Here is a 22,615-nt window from a genome sequence, read left to right as displayed (position 1 = left end):
CATTGAGAAACCAGCAATGAAACTGGACTTTTTTTAATAGTACACTGTCATTAATGATAAATTAGCCTTAATTAGTTTGAGATGATCAGGTTAATATTTAGATGCATATGTATTTTTGTGTTGATTAATTAATACTTGTAGTACAAGTATATCCACAGTTTGACCATATTAAAGCCTATTTTGCATAAAGCTGACCTCAATTTCATACATTGGACCAATCGAATTCACCTTCTCGTTTCAGCCAATGAATATCGCCGTTTTATCGATGATCGAGCGTAGCTTATGGTTAAATGGCAGAGAAAGAATAAATTACGAAATGCGGATACGCCATTGATACTTCATGTTAAATCCATAAATGTATCATTTTGGTGACTTTAAATGTCTCGAAACTCGAAGATGACTACTGTTCACTTTGTTGTCCATCCATTACCTGGCACAGAAGACCAACTGAATGACAGGTAAGGCTGTTTTATGCAGTTTGTTGTGTCATGTAATTGTAAGACACGATGTAAAATCGGTTCCTAAATGTAGTCCCATGTGTATTGATCTGCGTGATGTCTGCATCAACTGAAAGCGATTCTCTAGCCACGACTACGTTGCTCGTTGCCGTTGGCAAGTTAGTGCTTTGGCTGGGATCGGGCTTAGCCGAATGAGAGGTGGTGGGGGTAGCCAGGAGGCTCCTAGAGATTAAAAATCATTTACTAACCTATGCTTACCCTCCACAGAGCCGAGAATTCCTTCCCATTCATCTGCACGTACCGCCAAAAAACCTGAATTTACTTTCGCCCCGAATCGAGATTTCTACTTTCCTTCTAAAACTTGTAAAACTAAAAGATCTAACAGTTAGCCCTAACATAAATCATGTAAACCAATGGGATACAAAGTCATTTCCAACATTTTTATGCTGTTAATTTCGTCTTTAAACAAGAATTTATCAAAAAAATGAGAAAAAAATTATGAAAAGATGGAGACTTGCCCGACGTTTTACCGTAAGTAACGGTGTATTAACCGCACCTTTTTCTCGGCGGGGTAGAAGCAAAAGTCGGGGGTGCGGTTTATACACGGTGACGGGTCTGAGCCAGCCCGCCGTAACCCCTCCCGTACATGTACGATGTCTGCCAGTTCACAACACATCGAGTGGCCGGGCGTAGCCGCCCAGGCAATGTCGTTTAGAGGGGTATGAGCCGCGGGTAATGGGAAGCGATTATTGCAATATTAATTAAATGTTGTCCATAACAAACGCACCCACCTTCATGACACTAATTTTGACTTTATTCTCGATTCAAAGTAGTGAAGTTCCCTGGCTAATTTAAAAGAGACGCCAAGCATACTCGGTAAAATTTTGTCACCGCTGAGCGAGAGTTGAGTGAGCTTAGAGATTGCGTTGTAATGTGGTTATAGTGCGACTTAAGCTGGCGCTATTCAAAGTCCCGTTTCGCGCCAGCTTGTTTTTTTCCTTCCTGTTTGCTTTTCATAAGATACCATGTAAACCACGCACGAGAGAGACGGCACGAAGCCGTAAAAAACAACTGGAAAAAATGCCAATTTCTTTGTTTCTTGAACCTTCCTATAATCCTGTATCCAAAATTCATGCTAAGACATCAAATTTCTGAAAGTGATTGTGAGATTGTGACGCAAGAAATGTGAATGTTTCTTCCTCCTACACTGGGAAAGACACAGATCATAATTTGATAAGATGTACTGGCATGACTTGTACTGTATCGTAGTTTGCAATGTAATGGTGAGCGAGTGTGTAAGTTGCCAATATTGTCGGGACCGTTCTTTCTTTCTAACATTTGTAGATGAATTGATCAAGAACAGCATATTTCTGCATACTGCTAATTTTTTTTGGATACTTTGAAATCTTAAAAACTTAGATTTTGTTTCTTCGTACCTTAAATCTGCATGTAAATGTGAGAAGATTTTTTTTTTTTGTCCAAAGTTGGGGGTGGGGTTAATACACGGGTGCGGTTAATACACCGTTACTTACGGTATACGCCATCATCTTGTTTCCTATTGTTCTTCCCCAATGTTACGCAACGCACTTGTTTATAATTATAACATTGGGAAAGAACAGTAGGAAACAAGACAGTGGCGTAAACATGCAAGTCTCCTCCGGTGACATTACCCATTAACTATTTGTTAAATATTATTCTCATGATGTAATTCAATTTTCTGATATTGTCAAACAGAATGTTATTCCTATTTGAACATTAATTGACTTTTGTATCCTATAATCATTGATCTGGTAAGAGTCTCTTGTAAATCTGAAAAAACAGAATAGAAATATATACTGTATTTAATTTCATAGTATGATTGAATGACATCTTGGACTCTCATTTGCTTATAAATCACTGTTGTGAAAATAGGGAATTGATATAAAATGTATTTTTAATTCACATCTGATTTTGATAAAAATCTATGTTAAGCTTGTTTTTTTTTATCTCTTTGTTGAAATAAGCTTTTCATTTCCAAGGGTAAACTTTAAGTGCATAAGTACTTTTTTCCATTTTGAAAAATACTAAGAAATTTGACATGATTGCAAACTGTAACAAAGTGCATACACATGCATGAAGCTCTACATGTAAATAAAAATATTGGAGACAAAGAAAAAGGGGGATATAAATTTTTGCATGATTAATGCTCTTTGTTTCTTATTTCTTTAAATTTAACAGATTGAGAGAGTTATCTGAGAAACTGTACAGGCAACCAGCACCATGGTAAGTGTGTGTGATCCCTTATTCAGGGTTTAAATTAATCCACGGCCTCCAATGCCAGCAAGGCCATTGCCTTTTGGATGCCCTTTTGATTTGCGTCAAAGCCTTTCTCATTGGCCTTAGATATTTTTGGTGCCCCATTTTTCTTGGCTGCATTGCAGAGTGACAGGAAAAAAATTACATAAGGGCTAGAGCGATTTAGCCCTGGAAATGCTCACAATAGCCCTGGAAAATACCCATTCCTTGCAATGTTGAAGCTTATCCAATGTTTACAGTTCTATTTGGGCAGTAAGTTGTGAAAAGTAGCCTTAAAAAAACAACAACTTTTTGCCTGAGAGTGAGACAAGCATTGCTTTTCCAACAGCAGCATTTAATCAATTTTAATAGAAAAAAACCAATAAGATTGTCTTTGAAAATAAGCCCCAGTAGTGTGAGAGTTGTTTTGAATATTTAGAAATTTGTCAGCTCGAAAGAAATGACTATTTAGTGATGTTCAGTTATGAATTTCAGACATACATTACATTTAGATTTTAGCAATATTTGTTGGAAAATTGATGAAATTATGTAATAATTAATATTAATAATGAGTTTGATGCAGCGATACTGATGAAAAAAAGAAGCACAGAGAATAAATGATATTCGCATTGGTTGGTTGGATGCTTTTAGTGCTTCATACATGTAGAACTTGATGATATGTGATCATTTATTGTTTTTTTCTTAAATGGCCACCAGAAAAAATTAGTGGGATATCAAATCTCTCGCATAGACCTTTTGAGGAGAGTATGACAAAAGAAAAACCCAAATCACTTTAATGCCAATTTTCCCTTCTATCAATCTGACAACTATTGAAAAGAAGAAGAAGAGTGATCAGCAAGTTTGGCTCTACTGTTACTAAAATTTTGTGATACTAGTATTGGAGATGTCAAATAGCTGCCTGCCATGACTCAAGTGTGATGAACAGTGATAAATGTGATCCATCCCATCTTTCATGTTTACAGTGCTTCAGGAGTTTTACCCCTGAAAAACCTTCCAGTGAAAAGCATAACTGTTGGACCAAATCATGCAGCTTTTCTTCTTGAGGTAAGTCTGCGGTTTCATGCAGCATTGAGGATTTGTCATTCTGTCTTGTTACCAATATCCACTGCCAGACATTCATATTTCTCTGCCAATCAAAACCAAAGACTTCACAGAAAGGATCAGATTTGATAACTTAGTGCTTGCTTGCTTGAATTGATTGATGATGATGATGACAACGGCAATGATGGTGATGATGACAACGCTAATGATGGTGATGATGACAACGATAATGATGATGATGGATGATGATGGATGATGATTATGGATGATGGTGGTGATGACGATGATAATGATTCTGCTTCTGATGTTTGTTTTACATATGGTGGTGATGATGATATCAATGATGGTGAGGTGTGGTGTAGGTGATAGTGAATTTGGCTATGAGGATGTTGGTGAGGAGAGTGATGATAGTGATGATGCTGGTGGTGATAGTGATGATGGTATTGATGATAGTAATGATATTGATGAGGAAGATATTGATGAGAGTGGTGATGACAGTGTACATATAGCTGATAGTGATTTTGGCTGTAATGTTGGTAATGGCAGGGGTGATGATGATGGTGATGATCTTGATACTCATGATGTTGGTGATGATAATGATGGTGTTACTGATGATGATGTGTTGGTCATGATACGTATTAATCTACAACTGTATAATTCCTGTCATAGGATGGTCGTGTATGTCGTATGGGATTCTCAATCAACCCTGAGAAAGTTGACAGTGGTCCAACCAAGAGTGAAAGCTCCAAGAGGTAAGATCCATTTCATTTTGTTGATTTCTATTCATGTCAAGAAGATAAAAAATGTTATGTTCACACAAGTTCAATTTAATAATTCCGCAATAAATTAATGAGGCAGAAATGTTCAGTTGTTACTCTGACTGATACAACAAATTATCTAAATTGTATACATGTAGTTCAGTAATGGTTTCTTATAAGACCCCATGCACATAGACAATGTTCATACACATCGTACTATTTCCAGTGCTGGATGGCTCTGGGCTGTGATCACAGAAAGCGGATTATGCGTGCATTTGTTCCTATTGATAGTCATACGCATGCACCTATATTACAGGATGTATGAAATGATGCTTTATTTTTTATTTATTTTTTACAGCAGCAAGAAGAGCTGGGCCTCCTCTGCTCAGTTATCTTCAGCTCGTTCTTCATCATCTTCATCATCATCGTCACGGCCTACTAATCCTCTTAACCCTTGGCTCATCAATGCCGATGAACCTTCTGGAGTTTCGTCGAGGTGAGAAATCAAAATGTTGTTGTATCTCAATATTGATTGCATGGATAGGAAACTAATCCATGTAGAAATGAAAATTGACTTCTGGTAGACACTTTCAATCATTTAATTTCACTGCTCAGGATTCTAATTGTACAACGTAATATGTGGAATGAAATTGGCATGTTTCTGGTCACTTTATTTTTCACTTTATGAAGCACTAAATGATAATTTTCAGGTGCAATTTTTTCAGGCCTTGATATTTACAACACGTCACAGATGCAGGTGATAAATGGGACCTTCTAGCAAAGATTTAAAAAAAGTCAAATTAATGTTAGCCAATACCTTTTAAGATGTATTCCACTGTGTCAAATAATAATAACTTTATTTTTTGTAGTAAATGGTCCTCTAATTGCCGTACCCCATCCAATCGCACAACATCAAACAACAACTCCAGTGCTTCCCGTAATCGAGGGCGTGTCATCCGTGCTCACTCCCGGGGTCGTGGTGGGGTGATAGTGGGTACCAGGCCAGTTGTCCCAGCATCTGTTGTCCCTGAAGAACTGGTGTCCCAGGCACAGGTAGTCCTACAGGGCAAGAGCAGGTCGGTCATCATCAGAGAGCTCCAAAGGACAGTAAGTACTGTTATACCCCTTAACTACCAGAAGATAATTAACTTTCCTGGTTGATAGTACACATAAATTCCACTCTTTGTTGTGAATATTCTGTTCATTTTTTTCTCTCCTAAATGTTATTTTATAGAGGAGCAATGCTGAAATTTGATTTGGAATTGATAATAATAGTATAGAAATGTAAATATAATCCGTCATTGTTGCATCTAATATCAGTTACTTGGTTTAAAATATCTGATCAGATATGACCAATTCCATTTGCTTTACCTTAAATGTAGTCATTGTTGGGCACCTTTTTTATAGTAAGTTTATTTGACAGTTTTATCCTGCAGCAGCCCTTGCATTGATTTCATATTAGACACTTGAGTAAACCTTGTTTTAATATCTTCATGTTAATGATGAATACATTTATATGTTCATCTATGATATAATTCATGCATTGTTTCCCCAATGTCTTTGAATAGAACCTGGATGTCAACCTGGCAGTCAACAACCTGTTGAGCCGTGATGATGAAGACGGTGAAGACCCAGAGGAGAATGACACCTATCTGTCTGGTGGTGATGACCTTGTCTCACTCTTGGATGGCGGTATCCACTCGGATCATCCAAGCGTCATCATTGATGCTGACGCCATGTTCTCGGAGGAGTTCTTGGGCCTACCGCCATCGAGGTCCAGAGCTAGAGGATCTAGCAGTAGAGGTAACTTAAAAGAACCCTACTTGTTCTTATGTGGTACTTTTGCTGGGACACGTTTAGTAAATATCTATTTTCTTAGGGTAGTTCCTAGCTCTTCCTCCATCAGAACAAGAGACTATGGCAGTGTGTTCAGCACTTCACAACTGCAGGGAATGGCATTTCATAAAATATCTTCTGTATTGGGTGAATTTTCACTGGTAAATTTTTACAATGCAAGTTTGCTCATAGAGTCATAAGGATCATTTGGTATATTTGCTTTCTTCTTGCGTATGTATATGTAGATCGTGATCGTGATGCTGAGCGAGATCCGCTGCTGCGTAGCCGGGAGCGGCGTTGGCCCGAGATTGTACTCCGAGATACCGGATCAGGAGCTAGTAACATGAAGGCTGGTAGCTCAGAGGCAGCAGGATCGTCAGATAGCAGACGTGGGGGAGCTGCAGGGCACAGCCAGAACCCTGTGGTTATTGGAGAGGATCTAGAATGGTGGTCAGAAAAGGTAGGGTGGCTTACAGTATCTGACTTTCCTTCCCCCTTCCCCCATCTTAGAAATTATACTGCATTGCATGTAAAAATATCAGAAGTAATAAAGGCAAAAACCTATACTTGAAGCAAATAAGGATTTCACAAGAAATTATATTTGTATCAATGAATTTGACCATAAGAATTAATTTCATTGATTAATATTCTTAACTGTTAACAGTTATATCCTGTCACAGTTGCAATAATGAATTTAATCTTATCATGAAATAATTACCACTTGATTGATCATCTTTACTGTTTATATCTTGTACATCTTGTATAATTAGGGTGAAGAAGCACCTCGATTTGTAAGCATTGGTGCCATGTATTCTGAGCTGATAGCTGTGGGTCAGAATGGCCTTATGTACCAATGGAAGTGGTCGGATCCAGAACCATACAAGAATCCGGAGGTAATACTATTCCTTAAGAGACTTAATTTGGATTTTTTCATTCCATGTTACAATATGTTTGATAAATTCACTGTTATGTCCATAAAGTATCATTCAGAGTTATTTAACATACGATAATATCATTTTTATAACCAGGGCCCCGTTCATAATAGTTTTTATCACTGGGAAGATACAGGCCACTGTCAAAAGCTACTGAAAATATACAACGTGAATGAACGGGAGCTCATTTGCAATAGAATTTCAGTATACATTCATTCTTGACCGAATCCTTAGTATTGCCATGTAACTGTACAAACCAACTTGACCCAAACTGAAAGGTTCACATGACTCATGTGTTATCAATTTTCACATTCCTCATGAACACTCAACTATACTATTAAGACTCTCTGATTCTTTTTTTTTTCACTATGGGACTGGATGGGGAGGTAGGTGTTTCTACTTTGTTACCAACTAATGTACATCTGAGTTCATCTGTCTCCACCCAAATTTGTCAAACGCGTTCAATAATAGTCTGTAACACGCATGAATCGTACACAGGTTTCATTTGTAACAAACCATACTGGAATTTCTTAAACAGAACTGTTGTCTGTCACTATTTGAAAGAAACCAGGGTGGTGTTTCATGAAGCTGTTCGTAAAGTTACGCACAACTTTACGCACGACTGAAACCTGTTCTTAGGCGCAAAATCAGTTACATAGGGATATCATTTAGCATAAGAAAGGGTCACCAGTCATGCGTAAAGTCATTCATAACTTACAAACAGCTTTATGAAACGGGGCCCCAGGTCAATGTCGTTGAGTCTTTTTCTATTTTTCATTTTATTTCTATGAATAGAACACTGGAGTACACCATCCTAAGGTTCCATTCCTGGGTCTGGTAGGGGAAAAGATATCCCAGATAGCCACCTGCTTTGAGAAATCAGCAATCCTGACTGAGTCTGGAAAGGTAAGGAATTCCACGTATCATAGATTTTTCCCGTTTGAGAATGAGCATGCATATTTGGGGGTGCCGGGAGGTCTACTGGTTATGACTGTCATCTTTCAATCTGAGGGATGTGGGTTCAATTCCCAGTCATGGTATATTTTCCTTCAGCAAGAAATTTTACCCACATTTTCCTTTACTCAACCCAGGTGGGGTGAATGGGTACCCGGTAGGAAGAAATTCCTTGAATGCTTCAACGCATATACGGCAGCATAGATAAAACCAGGGCAATAATGGCAGTGCTTTGGATCATCAGGCAAAAAGCACTTAATGAATACAGCTACTATTATTATTTGCTGGCTAGAGTCTATGGAAAACATGTGTTAGAGCAAATTCATTCAGTCTCTTGGTCAAACAGTTGGTCTACTTCTCAGATAGTATAATACAGCAGTTGCTGCTTCCGTTTGGTCTCTTGTCAATTTGGTCTTATTGTCTCTTGGTCTACACTACACTTTGTCTAATATCCACTTGGTCTGATTCTCATTTAGTCAAATGCCCAGTTGGTCTCAGCTCCACTCTGTCTACCTATTAGTTTTTACTTTCTTAAATTAAAAACTGATTTAGAAACAGTTCAACTAACCATAGACTAAGTGGTGTTAGACCGAGTTGAAATTAGACAAATATGGAACAATGGGCCAAATATGGCTATTAGACCAGTTGGTTAGTAAATGAACTGGTTTGGGATGAAGTAGGATTAGACCATGTGGGACCTTGCTGAAAATATGCCCTGATCATGATGCCTCTATTCATAGACTATAAAGAATGTACTAAATCTTTGCAGACAGTGTGAATACCAGAAATATAAAATGTCCAGGTGTTGGGGAGAAGTCCAAAGAAAATGAATGTTCGAGGAGGTTTAGGGTTCAAATCACACTCCATCAATCATCTCCTTTGGCCTTGCGGAGAGAGGGTCCCCTCAAAAATGTCCTTTTTGCAATTTGAGAATGTGAAATTCTTAGATTAAAATTGTCTTTAAATTCCTCCCATCTGTCTTCCAAATGTTCCAAACCTGAGCAGAAATAAAGTAGTAAAATTACGCTGTTAGCTAGTTTTTACTTTAAATTGAATGCCATACAGGATTTTGGTAAATTGATTATTTCTGATAAATTTTTATTAGAGTTTGATGATGATTACACCTTCAACTCTGATTTATGTTTAAATGATTCCTTTACATGAATATTGAACATTGAATTATTGTTTTGATCTCATATTTTCTTTTTTTGTATCAAACAGATAGCAACGATGATTGATGAGACCCTATCGCCTATTGCATCTAGACTTGAACATCCAGCCACTGTGTATCAAGAGTTTGCCTGTGACAAAATTGTTTCCATTCATACCTGTGCTTTATATACCTGCACCTGGATGGAATCTGGCCACATCTTCTGGTGGTAAGCCTATGAGCTCTTCTTATGCACTTTATAATTTTGCATGATATTTTGCTTGTGATCATGATGAAGATGACAATTTGGTTTGTACAATTTTATGGTATCCAGAGCCTAATATTGCGTCAAAGCTCTTTGCAAATGTAATTTATTGTGCATTTTATTGACCTTTTAATGTCCTTTGCCTGTAACTGCATATTCTTAAAAGTTTGGACCCTGTAGTTGCAGCAAACCACAATGCCATGTCACCATACTATGGGAAATCTGGTTTCTTTTCTTAAATCTAGCACTGTAAAATCATGAAATCTAAGTTGAAAAAAGGTCACTATTTGTGTTTAACTTTATGATGTCCTATGCCTGTCACTGCATAATTTTTCAGCCTGGTAAGTCCTAAAGTCAGGGTTAACTCATGATATTGAGTTTATTGAAAACATTCAGTTTGGTTACAAAGAATATATTTTACTCTCTCTCTTCAGGGGTGTGCTTCCTTTAGCACTGAGGAGTAAGGTCTTGGAGAAGGCTAGAGATAGAGCCAGAGCGAAGAAACGTGAAGCTATGGCATCAGCTTCATTAACTGCTGGAACACAGGTAATCACACATCGTACTTTACCCATTCTCCATCTTTCCCTCTCCAAATTTTCCTTTCTAAATCATTGTTTGTTTTATCTCATAATCTGCCATGGTTTCTGAAAAACCAACTATATTCCAAGTACATACATGTACAGACCCCCTTCTTCCTCTTTCTGGCTTTATGTTGATGTTCATTCTCTGTCTGTTCTTTCTCTAATGTTTCCATTGTTCTCTCTTTCTATTTTTTGTATTTGTTGATATCATTATTATTGTGGCAATTTTTTTTCATTCTTCATGTGATGTAAAGATAATAGTCTGACTGCACAGGCCTTGGTATGAAAAGAAGTTTCTTCACCCCCTCAATCCAAACTGTCAGGATTTATTTATTCATGTCTATTGTATTATTTGCTTTTGTAGGTCTGTTTACGTAGTTGCCCCATGTACCACTGTGGTGCGTTGGCCTTCAACGTGAAGAGTGCCCCACCTCGAGTAGGTCAGTTGATGGACACTGCCTGGCACCTGACAGACACCTGCAGGTTCCGTATACGTCGTTCTTCCCTGGACCTGAGTGACACTTCCACCACCGGCGGATCCTCTACCAGTGGTGCTTCCACCTCAGCAAGCCTCCCTCAGGCAAGCCGAGATACCAAGGATGAGACAAAGGGAGATGGGGGTAAAGCAGATGCTCGAGGAGATGCTAAGACTGATGCAAATAGGTTAGACGTGAAGCAAGAAATGGGACCACCACCTTCACCTGCTTCTACCAGCAGTGATGTATCCATCGTGTCGAGTCCTGCAGCTCATAGTAAGTCTTTGAAATAATCATAAATTACGTTTTATTCACTTTTTACTCACATGCTTAGAACCTTATATTAGGCTTCTCACTTGTACAATGTACATTTGTGCTTTTTCAAAAACATGTTGGTCCTGTTTCACAAACTTGTTATGATGATAAATTTAATTTTATAGGTTAAAGCTACTGAAATCTTTTGATCTGATTGGCTGATAGTAAAATTGCCATAGAAATTGTTCATTTGTTATTGTAACAAGTCTTTATGAATAGGGCCCTGATGACCGTTCCTCACATCACCTTAGCAATGGTTGATTTGTGATTTTATGTCATCAGAGATTAATTCCCTCATTTGCTGTTCTATCTACCATCCCATTTCATCCTCTCTCTATTCCAGGGATGATGGAAAGAGGTTGGTTCGTGGAGCAGTAGATAAGGAGCTGCACCACTTCACCCAAATTCACATTTCGACTCGCGTGGAGTTGAATTTCTTTGTGAACTTTGGTTTTGCACGTGCAAACATTTCTGTTGTCAAGTTTTTCTCTACGCTGTACCATTTTAACATAACTTGAAAATAGTAATTAATTTCATCTCTATATCACCTCATGAGTATTATACCAAGTGAGTCAGAAAATGATTTATAACTAAGAGATTATCAATTTAAGGAAAAAAGTGTCATGATCATAAAAGTATTATTTTATTTCCTGAAAGTATATATTCTACCCAAAAAATTAATCCCAGTTTTACAGGATGTATGTCTATTCTTGAATGGTAAAAAGGTATTCATTATTGTGATGTAAAATTTGATTGAAGGCATATCTGAAGTGAACGGAATGAATTAATCCAGGGGCCTTACAAAGAGTTGCGATTGGTCCGATCAATTGCAACTATGGAAAGCCAGCAAAGTCAACATAGATATGAATGTATATCCATAAATTCATTGATTTATTGACAATTTGGTGTGTTCTCCTTTGTTTACAAAATTTCTTGTTAAAAAAAATTATGACACTGATGGATTTCCATAGAGTTACGATTGATTGGATCAATCCTAACTATTTGTTAGTACTGATGCTTATTTGTATGTATGCATAAGAGTGACACATTAAAGATGTGAGTAAAATGTAACCATAAATCTGAAAATGTTTTGACAATGTATTCTACGCCTAAACCCCGTTTCTGTCTTTAGGGAGAGGGTCAAAGCGCCCTTTGTCATCTCCAGCTAGAGAGGTAGAGAAGAACGATATCGAAGTTTGGGCTTTGACTGATGTTGTGTTTGTAGAGGATATACGCTCGGCTCCTATTGGAAAGGTGTTGAAGGTAAGAAGTGTATTGCAATGCAATCATGAAGTTAAGCGTATAATTACAGCTTACATACATATATTGTAGACACTGCATATCACAAATTGATGTAAGTGCCAATAATCTAGTGCAGGATAATAATTATGTTAATTACTAATTTAGGATGACAGAAGCATTGGAAATGCTATGAGGTGGCCTATGATAAAAACTTTTCAAAGCATTGTTGACAATGATTTTGTATGTTGTGTCCATACTGTGGACAGACAAGATTACCTTCGATAACTATACTTGAAAATGCCTGTTAGCGTTTGCCACGATCATTGTACGATGGATTTGTCTACAAATGTTTGATGGTATAGTACGTGGCTACAGGCTATGATAGTTGCATTTACATTATTTAGAGCCACCATACGATTTTTTGTGTTGGATATCGTAGAGAGCCAGAGACAAAGCCATACAAATGCACTACAGAGATTGAACAATGTCCCTAGATGCTACAATGATCATGAATCCTTACGAAAATTGTATGATCGTTGTACAATTAACAGGATATGATCACCCTACCATGAATGTAATAGATCAAATGTACATAGGGCGAAACTCACAAGTTTTGCTTCCCTTTATTTTTATAATTTCCATGATAGACCTATTTTTTCACTCACAGTCCATTATCCCGTTCCTTCTCATCAAACCATGAGACTAGATATCACAATGCGGAACACTTTCACTGTATTAGTGTTATGGAACAATTATATACCGCTTAATGCAAATGTTTCAAGATGCTGCATATAATTAACCCAGCTAGAGTAAGATTTCCATTATCAAGTGCTCCTTAGCATTTAAAGGGGAAGTTCACCCTGAAGAAAACTTTGTTGTAAAAATAGAAAAAATAGTAAAAAATATTGGTGAAGGTTTGAGGAAAATCTGTTAAAGAGTAAGAAAGTTATTAGAGTTCAAAATTTGGGATTTGTGACGTCATAAACGAGCAGCTGCCCCATGTGTTATGTAATATAAAATGTATGAATTTCAAATTTTGTATGGTTCCTGATGACTTAATTTTGTTTTCTTTCCATGATCGGGTGTGAAATGATTTGTCTATTGATATACAAAAGTTACAGTGAAAACCATTTTCAATTTTCTGAGAAAATGACATTTCATTGATTTTTTACCATTCGCTATGTAGGAATGCTGCTCGCATATGACGTCACAAATCAAATAATTGAAATTCTAATAACTTTTCAATTATTTGATGAATTTTTCTCAAACCTTCGGCAATATTTTTTATTATTTTTTCTGCTATTTTTACAATAAACTTTTTGTCAGGGTGAACTTCCCCTTTAAGAAATTTCTCCCGAATAGGTACCCATTGACTTTACTGGAGTGGAGAGTAGTGATTGAAGAGAAATCCTCCAATATTAGATATATTAAATGATATTATTTTTCATTTTATATTTTTATCGGATCAGGTTGACGGTGCTTATGCTGCGGTCAAGTTTCCCTCTCTAGATTCTAGCGCTGAGTCTTCAGGGGATGTTGATTCCTTCCTACAAGACTGCAGATTGCTTCGCAAGGATGAACTCCAGGTAACACGTCAAGAACACTTTATTTTGCCCATCAATTCCTGGAAACTGCAATTACAAAATGAGCTGATATCAAACAATACAAAATAGGAAAATAATGTCTTAAGTGTGTGTTGCGACATAGGGTAGTGGCAAAGCAATCACAAACTTTGTCAAAAGGAATCCCCCCCTTTGTTTCAAAGTAGTAGAAACATACATGTAGTTTTTATTTGGTTTAATCAGTAACCTAACAATTTCAAAGGAGAAGCTAGCAGTTTGATGATTGATATTTAATTACCATTTGTTACACTTACATTTTCAAACTTAAAGAATATATTACAGTTTTCTGACAAATTAATAAAAGTTTTTCCTCTTTTGCTTCATGTAGTTTTTCAGAAGTTTAAAACAATTATCATTCTTACTTTAGATTGTCAAGCAGGGCTCGGGTCCAAAGGTGCCAGATTGTTTCCAGAGAGCTCCAAAGAAACTCAACGTCCCTTCAAATGGACAAATTCTTGCTGTGTCCGTTGATTTCAGAGGTATGGTATAAGCTTCAAATGGTAATAATTATTTAGCTACACTTCAAATGGACATATTCCAGCTGTGTCTGTTGAATTTTAAGGAATGGTATAAACTATAAACTTCAAATCATAATGATTCTTCAGCTACTGTTCAGTTCCTAAATGACTGGTTATAAGTGTGGAAGCGCTATGGTGTAGCAGTTCTGACTCTCGCCTTGTAATAAGAGGGTCGTGTGTTCGAATCCCACCATGGCCTAGCGCCCTTCGGCAAGGCGTCAGTCCACACTTTGCCACTCTCACCCAGGTGCTAATTGGGTAACGGTAGGAAACAACCTTCATTGTGGTTGGTTTAGCGCCCAAAAGCATGCATGAATGTGACCGGGTAATAATAATTGTGAAGCGCTTTGAACAGTCATAGATTGATAAAGCGCTATATAAATGCCAATTATTATTATTACCGTTTACTTCACCCATTTGACCAAAACCTGAAGAGAAAAAAAACGTAATCTGTTTCTCTTGTCTTCCAAATTAATTTATTCCGTCAGTCATACATGGTGCCGGTGGTACAAAAAAAAAGAGAAGGAATTCCTCTTTCACATTCTGATGAATGTAAATTGTAATATTCAATGATCGTTTCATATTAGCCGTCTAAAGTAGCAATACTATACCTTAACGTTGAATTGCATTGTTTGAATATCACATGTTAAATTTGTTAGTTTTTTGTTTGTTGCTTTGCTTTTATTCCTGTGTTCAAAACAATATGTGTAGTATGAAATGTGTATACAAATACAATATACAAAGTAATCCATAATGTAAACAATATAGTCATGACACATCATGAATACAAAGTAACAATGTGAGCATAAACTTCTCTTTTACAAAAGAGACAACTTGTAATTAATGAAGTTTTTGAAAATATCACCTATTTTCTTTCTACTTAACCAGGTGTGCATGTCTTGGTCAAAGTGAGATCTGAGCTCCTGTATCAGCTGTATGAGCTGTGCTCCAGTCGCCCTACGACGGAGAGCCCCTTCCCTACCGATACCAATGCTTTCATGGGAAAGAGCATTGATAATATACGACTGCACAACCCAGGCAAGGTGAGCAGGATGATTATGTTAATTCCAGTACCAGAACATTACCTAAACAAGGGTTGTGTGTTTGTGTTTAATTGTAGATTCCACAAGGGATGTTGATTCAGTTTAATCTTACGAAGCATCGCAGATATCAGACATTGAAAATATATTGCCATGATCAAGTTGAAATGAATACAAATTGGCATAAAAATCATATGCTCCTGCGTGAAAATACCAATTGGTCTTTACGTTACAGTGTTTTATACTGCAGATAGTTAGCATATACTATCTATACTATATACACAAGTGGTATTGTTACTCAGTAACTTATTCATGTATGTATCAAGTTCAAACAAGTCTTAAGAACTATATAGGACTCATCTTCAGGAAAGCTCACACCTTGTTCCCTCTGGCCATTCACTTCTCATGTGACTGTGAAGTTTACATACTGTTTCAACCATCCACCTAGTGACACCATTGACTCTAACCTTTTTATTAAAAATGAGGAAACACCTTTTATCCTGTGGCAAAATCACCTCTGACTATGCATGTCTAAGTCTAAATTGGGTATTTTACTTGCTGATTCAAAACATGTCTTAGTTAATGGATGGTTAAATCCTTGAAACCTGCAAATTGTATGAAACTTGTATGAAAGAATAAATAAAAGAAAAAGATAGATGAAAGTTGACAAAAATTGAGTTATAAGAATATTGGGATGTCTAAAGATATGCAAGCAAGATATGTGATGTCCCTCATGAACATGGACTTTTCCATTAGGGGATGGGAGAAGTCACCAAAGCTTATTAGGATTTGACAGTTTATGCTTAAAATCAGAAAACAAATTTTTTGTTACAAAAATTAGAATAAAAAAAAACACTTTTAGCTCTGTAATTTTCTGGTCGATTTTCGCCAACCCTTTCATTTGTCAGTTTTTATTAGTAAAACTAATCCATTAGGGTGAACCTCCCTTTAATATGATTCCAACCTTGTGTCATTCAGGACTCTGTCACCTTACTCCAAGATGGAAACAACACCTTGTATCCGTTGGCTAAGACGGCTACTGTGACGATCAGAGATCCTAACTGGGTCGACCTTCCACCCATCCGCAGCCTGAGCATGGGCGTGCATCATCTCCCTCACCCTGGGCAGTCTACTAACATCAAGAGTAAAGCAGCTATCATGGTCATGGCTATAGAGGTATTTCAATACTTTTCACTCTCTCTTTCTGTTTCTATTCTTCAAAGGAAAAGTACAGTTTTTTTTAGTAGTTCATGTTCAAGTGTATCATTAATCTTTCTTTTCAAAATTTTACTTGTCAATGGCATGTGAAACTTCAAAAAGCATCTCTAAGTTGCCAGCTTTAAGCGATCAACCCTAGTGAGTAGAGAGCAGTTTTCATTTTGATAAATGAAACATGTTTCAAGATAATCAAAGCTCTTCCTCAGCCAGTTAATTTCCAAGAATGTAGTTATAAGAATTGATTTAAAAACAAATTAAATACCATTGAGAATTTGATTGAATGTTTTATTTATTTATTTTTTACTAAACAGAACCAGCTGTTGATGCCCCATGTACTGAGGTGTGATTATGAAGCAGTCTCTCATTTCCTTAGCAATCTTCAATTAGAACCAAGTAAGTCACATCTTAATCTCATCAATTTGGCTTCAATATGAATCATTTTTGTAATTGAATATTTTCTGTTTTTGTAAAGGATTCTTTTTCACCTTATGATTTCAGTTCTTCTCCACTTGTTGCTTCCCCTTTTTTCTTCCGCTTCAGCAGGTCCATTTATATAAGATAAATTGTGATGGTGATGCACAGAATAGCTTTACATGAAATGGAATAAGTAGCAATTATCTCTATTCTATGAAAGGACTTGTCACATGTTTTATGAGACATTTATCACGGGAACTGTGCTTCTCAGGCAGTCAAAATCAAGAAAACTTGTCAGATTTGACAAGTTGTTGGACAAAAATTTCTGTTTTTCGTAGATGGAGCTGTTTAGGGCCTGCTTGATCCTTTACAGTGACAAGATGTGTAGATTTCTCTTGCCCCATTGCCCCTTACCATATCTTTCAGATATGTCATACATTAGGTACAGGCTGGCAATCATTAAGAAGAAAGTAATTTAGTGAAAAAATCTTTTTTTGGGGGGGGGGGTTAAAAAGGATTGCATCTCTGGGTCCAGTTTTTCATAAAGGCTTGTTATGATAAGAAGTGCGCAATTTCTATTGCAAGCCAATCATATTGAATAATTTCAGGAGCCGTTATTGCAAGTTTGTTGTTGTAACAAGTTTTATGAAAACAGGCCCCTGTTTTAATGAGACAATGACCCTCACATGTTCTTTTCCAATAGATCCTGCGATCAAGGAGCAGAAGCTACAGCATCTTGTTGAGGAGAGGTGTGATGGAGGGAGAAACATCTTCCATGCCTGTGTCAGTCTATGCAGGCCACTCTCAAATCAGACCAACAACTCATCAACGGGTAAGGAGGCATTTTATTCCAAAAATGATAATAATAATATGCAACATTTATACCGTTTTAAGGATAGTATCTGTTGTTGGGCTAAACTTAAACATAATGCTCAAATTCCCCATTGGAATTGGGAGGTATTGTCAATCACTTGACATCAAAAACCACACTGTATGCAGGGATGGAAATTGCTTGATGTAGACAGTGACACTAGGGTAGAAATGATATGTAGCCTTTTTTTTTGAAAAATTATCCAGTGATTAGGATACCACAGAAGTAAGTCTTGAGCTATTTGATTGCATTAATAAATATATGATCAGTAGATTAAATAATTTTAAAAGAAATCCTGTTTTTTATGTCCTTCATGTTAATTGGGATGAATGAACTTTACCCTTTGACCTTCACAGAATCCAGCAGTCTGGCTACTTTGACCTCTGAAGTTAGCAGCCGTGCTAAGATGTTGTGTAATGCCCTCCACACTCTGAGCAATGCAATAGCAGGAGCAGCTATGGCATCTGGTAGTGGTCCCAGTTCACATGGGTAAGTGAGTCGGGAGTTGGGGGCGGAGGGGTATTTGGCGTTTCTCAGTGCTGTAACTCTAACTTTCTCAAATATAACTGTGACTTCACTCAAGCGAGGGTTACCATTTTGATATTTTCCAGTGCTGTAACTCTAACTTTCTCAAATATAACAGTCAAGCGGTACAGAGGGGGCACATATTTATTTTGTTAATATTGTTAAGTAAAATGGAAGGTGTGTGATGCCAGTATGCGGAAATGTATGACCTACAGTAGGGAGGCATGGGAAACAAAATCATCCCGTATGGAGCAAGTTGAAGGCTGAGATAGATATACAGGGTATCATGATCTGAGAGACAGAGAAATAAAGACCTCCTGCGGTCCATATTCCTGGTAATGATAACACCAGTGATGCAAAAGAGCAGGTCGAGAGGGTATGGTCCTGTGGCTAGGAGAGGAGAGACCCATTGGCTCCAGAAAATACCAATTTTCACAGTTTCTTGGAAGATTTTATGTGGGGGATCTCGCAAGACACAGGGGTAAACAATCAAAGAAGTTTGGAAAAGAGCCTTCAAGGAAATAAATTGTCCAACCCCATAAAGTTGGAAAAACAGACTGTAAATATTGCTGAAGTAATCAAATGCATTTCCTGGAAATTTAAACAAAGTAATCAAAGAATTTAAACAACATTGCTTATGATTATTAACCTATAGGACTTTCAAGCTCAGATTTTTATAAGTCAAATCAACGTTAACAAATATTTCTATGTTTATTGTCTGTATGTTAGAATCGGTATGCGTGATGCAATGAGTCGAGGTGGTAGCAGCAGCTCTGCCCAACCGGCTGGTCCTAGCGGTATACCTGGTGACGACGGGAGAGAGTCTGCTTCTTCCCCGCTCCCAACGGCACCAATACCTACACTTAGCTGGCCCCCAGAACCGTCAGGACTGTATATGGGTAAGATCATCATATATCATTATAATATAATCTCTAGCAATTATAATCTTCCAGGCACTTAGATATTGGTTTGTGATACTAAAATTTCTAAAAGTTCGGTTTTTTAACCGATGTAAATATTTTCATCTGCCATCCAGTTTGTACCTGCTATCCTTATGTCTGTATTTGTTTGCTACATTGTCAATGTCTTGAACTTGAATGAAGTAGTGATGAAACAGCACAATGATAATAATAATACAGTTCTTGTATAGCGCATATCACAGTATGTTATGACCTATCTGTGCACTTCAAATAGACAGGCATGTTATTGCCCTAGCTGATATGAGCCCTGCAGCCTTATACAGTGCACAAACATCTCAAGAAGTAAATCCTGCCAGGTATCTATTTACCTCATCCTAGCCTTGTAACCCAAAAGGTTATAGATTAATCGCTAATCTGAAAGAATCATTCTGATTGGTTCCTGGTGAGTTTACTGAGCAAAATGCGCATGTAACAATTGTTTTGATAGGCAATTTCTTTCATTGATCAACTGCTAAAACTTTGTGTTATGTGGCTCTGATGATACATCTTTTATTGTATTATCCCTCAGACCAAGATGAGGATAACCTTAGCCTCGGGAGCACTTCGGCAACGGTAGGCGGATCTTCCAGCTCCCTGGCTAGCAACCCACCCTCTCTAGCAACCAGTATGTCTTACACCCAAGCTGTAGCCCTGACCCCAGAGGAGCGTAGAAGCAATGCCCATAGCATCTTACGTCTGCTCTGTGAGGCAGCTGCTCTTACTGAAAGGCTACCGGACTTCTTGTCTGCCAAGTACGAAGTTTTGTTTTACTTATGGTCCACTTGCATTTATTCTTTATACCTCAGAAGTGTGTTATTCCCATTTAATACCCATTGCTACTGGGCAATTCCATAAAATATGTACGTCTGACCCCCTACATGTATATGTGGGACATTTATGAAATCTTCTGTCTCTGATTTATTGTTCTTTTGACAGTCTGTAACGTTGTCAAAGGACTTGGTCAGTTTATGAAGTGATGTAAGACATGAGAAAAATGGGGGTTAAATGTACAAAAAGGTTGATCATTTTACAGAATTGCCCTACTATTTTTGTTTCACTTGCATAGCAAAGTGAGACTCTAGGCGCTGCTTTTCCGACAGCGGCGGCATCAACACCAAATCTTAACCGAAGGTTAAGTTTTTGAAATGACAGTATATCTTAGAGAGTATATGGACCTAGTTCATGAAACTTGGACATAAAAGTAACCAAGTATCACTAATCATCTTGTGCGAGTTATAGTAGTTTTCAAAGTCATCACTGCTGCTATATTGAATCGCGTGATGCAGTTGAGACCGCCAGAGGCATTCCACTTGTTGTTGCTTTTAACTCTTCATTTGCCTTAAAAGTTTATTAGATGTGAAGCTAGATATCGATTAGAGTTATGAAAATATATTATTGGTCTAGAATCCGGAACTGAAGATGAAGATCATGCTTGATTTTTCATTTTCATCTTTAAAAACTTGGTTTGTAGTGAGGATCAAAGGCATCTTTAGTATTCATCATTTAACAAGTGAGATTTCTAATATTCGAGTGCAGTGACTTGGTTTTGAACTGGTATCTATTTGATTTATGAGTCCTCTGTTATGCCTTTCTTATTCCATTTTGTGTCCTGTATCTGTCTCCAGGGACTCCCATGGCAATACCCCTTTCATGTCGGCTGTCAAGATCCGAGCTTATTCCGTAGCGCTGACCATTTTCGATACCACCGAGAACCTGGCGTCCCGTCGACGCCCCCTCACTCGAACTCAGCCTGGTAGCCAGGGTGGAGGCGGTAGCCAGAAAAGGGAAGAGCAGCCAGCCAGTTTCAACAAAGAGCTGTTTGAATCAATGGTGTTCCCCCCTGGTAGTCACCCGGACTCCTCCCCTCTCTATGTGCTCTGCCATAATGATACGTGTAGCTTCACATGGACAGGAACAGAACATATCAATCAGGTAGGTTATCTTGTCATTGGTGATAACATTGTGGAGCAATGTGGCCCACGGTTAATTATTCGGACATTGTAACAGATGGTTGTGGGTTCAAATATAATGGTGTAATTGTGCAAGATATCCACAATTTTTAGCACTTAACTCGGGTGATGTGATGGATACCTGGTTAGAGTTTTTTTCTTGAAACGCTGAATGTGTAACAGTAGGTAGGCTCTAGCCAGGGTTATAAGTAGGCACTGTAATGGAATTAATGTAAGCTCCAGATATTAGGCAATTTTATGGGGTGAAAGCAAACTTTTTCACTGATTTCTAGCAGTGTTTGACTACTAACAGGCCCCTGGTTTGTTTTCTAAGAAACGTTAATATATTAGCCACAATTTAAAATTGCCCAAAGTAAAGTTAGTGACATTATTTTTTACAAATGGGAAAATGCTGGATCATGTATTGGTATCCCTTCATTGCCTTTGGGAGTGGTGTCCACTTTGTCGGGACCGAAAAATATAATTGGTAAAATGGAATTGTATATTTCATTTGTTTATGTTTATTAAATCTCCTGTCAATGCTACCTATTTTAATGATGGAACTGATTTATTATTGTACATATATTTTAGTAGTAGTCATGAGGATAATGTCATTCACCTTTCCCCCTAGGACATCTTTGAGTGTAGGACCTGTGGTCTCCTAGGACCACTCTGCTGCTGTACAGAGTGTGCCAGGATCTGCCACAAAGGACATGACTGCAAGTAAGTTCTTGACCATTCTGATGATAAAAATGGTACTTTTCCTCAATATTTTTAGGGTATAGGTGTACTTGCTTGTAGGTGACACTTTAATCATTGACTCTCTTTGAGTAAAACTTTTAGTGAAACTTTTACTGGTTAGAAAGAGGTTAGCTGAGTAAATGGAAAATTTCCTCTCATTTTTCTCCTTTTTAGTCTTTTATCAATCATTTGTTCTTTGCTTGTTTGATTTCCCCTATATTAGCTCCCTTTTTCTTATCTAGTCATCTCAATCATCTGTAATCATACTTGTTCATTTTTTCTACTGTTTTTTAGTACCAGTTTTTACCAATGTGATTAGTAATGGTAATATATACTGGTATTTGTGTGTACTGTGCGACCTACCATGTGACCTGCGATGATTTATGGCAAGGGAACATGGACCAGACCAAGTTTCATAAAGATTCACAATTTTTGGTAACTTTGCCATTATTGCA

At 37.5% G+C, this 22,615-nt stretch overlaps 1 protein-coding gene across 2 annotated transcripts in view; it reads left to right on the top strand.

Moving 5' to 3' along the window:
* The first annotated feature begins 251 nt into the window (after nucleotides 1-251).
* Nucleotides 252-22,615, top strand: part of LOC121421298 (E3 ubiquitin-protein ligase UBR5-like) — a 42,718-nt gene continuing 20,354 nt past the window's right edge. Inside the window, exons 1-25 of one of the 2 annotated variants that reach the window (XM_041615976.1) lie at nucleotides 252-458; nucleotides 2,676-2,720; nucleotides 3,716-3,797; nucleotides 4,464-4,546; nucleotides 4,911-5,048; nucleotides 5,422-5,659; nucleotides 6,121-6,355; nucleotides 6,634-6,848; nucleotides 7,159-7,281; nucleotides 8,116-8,226; nucleotides 9,496-9,653; nucleotides 10,124-10,235; nucleotides 10,635-11,022; nucleotides 12,194-12,324; nucleotides 13,773-13,889; nucleotides 14,293-14,404; nucleotides 15,332-15,486; nucleotides 16,462-16,659; nucleotides 17,013-17,094; nucleotides 17,819-17,947; nucleotides 18,343-18,475; nucleotides 19,241-19,410; nucleotides 20,000-20,222; nucleotides 21,096-21,402; nucleotides 22,051-22,142. In XM_041615976.1, the coding sequence (XP_041471910.1) occupies nucleotides 379-458; nucleotides 2,676-2,720; nucleotides 3,716-3,797; nucleotides 4,464-4,546; nucleotides 4,911-5,048; nucleotides 5,422-5,659; nucleotides 6,121-6,355; nucleotides 6,634-6,848; nucleotides 7,159-7,281; nucleotides 8,116-8,226; nucleotides 9,496-9,653; nucleotides 10,124-10,235; nucleotides 10,635-11,022; nucleotides 12,194-12,324; nucleotides 13,773-13,889; nucleotides 14,293-14,404; nucleotides 15,332-15,486; nucleotides 16,462-16,659; nucleotides 17,013-17,094; nucleotides 17,819-17,947; nucleotides 18,343-18,475; nucleotides 19,241-19,410; nucleotides 20,000-20,222; nucleotides 21,096-21,402; nucleotides 22,051-22,142 (3,857 nt within the window). In that variant the 5' untranslated portion in view covers nucleotides 252-378. The remainder of the gene's footprint in view (nucleotides 459-2,675; nucleotides 2,721-3,715; nucleotides 3,798-4,463; nucleotides 4,547-4,910; nucleotides 5,049-5,421; nucleotides 5,660-6,120; nucleotides 6,356-6,633; nucleotides 6,849-7,158; nucleotides 7,282-8,115; nucleotides 8,227-9,495; nucleotides 9,654-10,123; nucleotides 10,236-10,634; nucleotides 11,023-12,193; nucleotides 12,325-13,772; nucleotides 13,890-14,292; nucleotides 14,405-15,331; nucleotides 15,487-16,461; nucleotides 16,660-17,012; nucleotides 17,095-17,818; nucleotides 17,948-18,342; nucleotides 18,476-19,240; nucleotides 19,411-19,999; nucleotides 20,223-21,095; nucleotides 21,403-22,050; nucleotides 22,143-22,615) is intronic. The other variant, XM_041615982.1, reaches the window with a different exon arrangement.

The sequence above is a fragment of the Lytechinus variegatus genome, chromosome 1 (genome assembly GCF_018143015.1).
Source record: "Lytechinus variegatus isolate NC3 chromosome 1, Lvar_3.0, whole genome shotgun sequence".
NCBI classification, from domain to species: Eukaryota; Metazoa; Echinodermata; class Echinoidea; order Temnopleuroida; family Toxopneustidae; genus Lytechinus; species Lytechinus variegatus.
The sequence above is the reverse complement of the archived record's forward strand: the minus strand, read 5'-3'. Positions and strand labels throughout refer to the sequence as shown.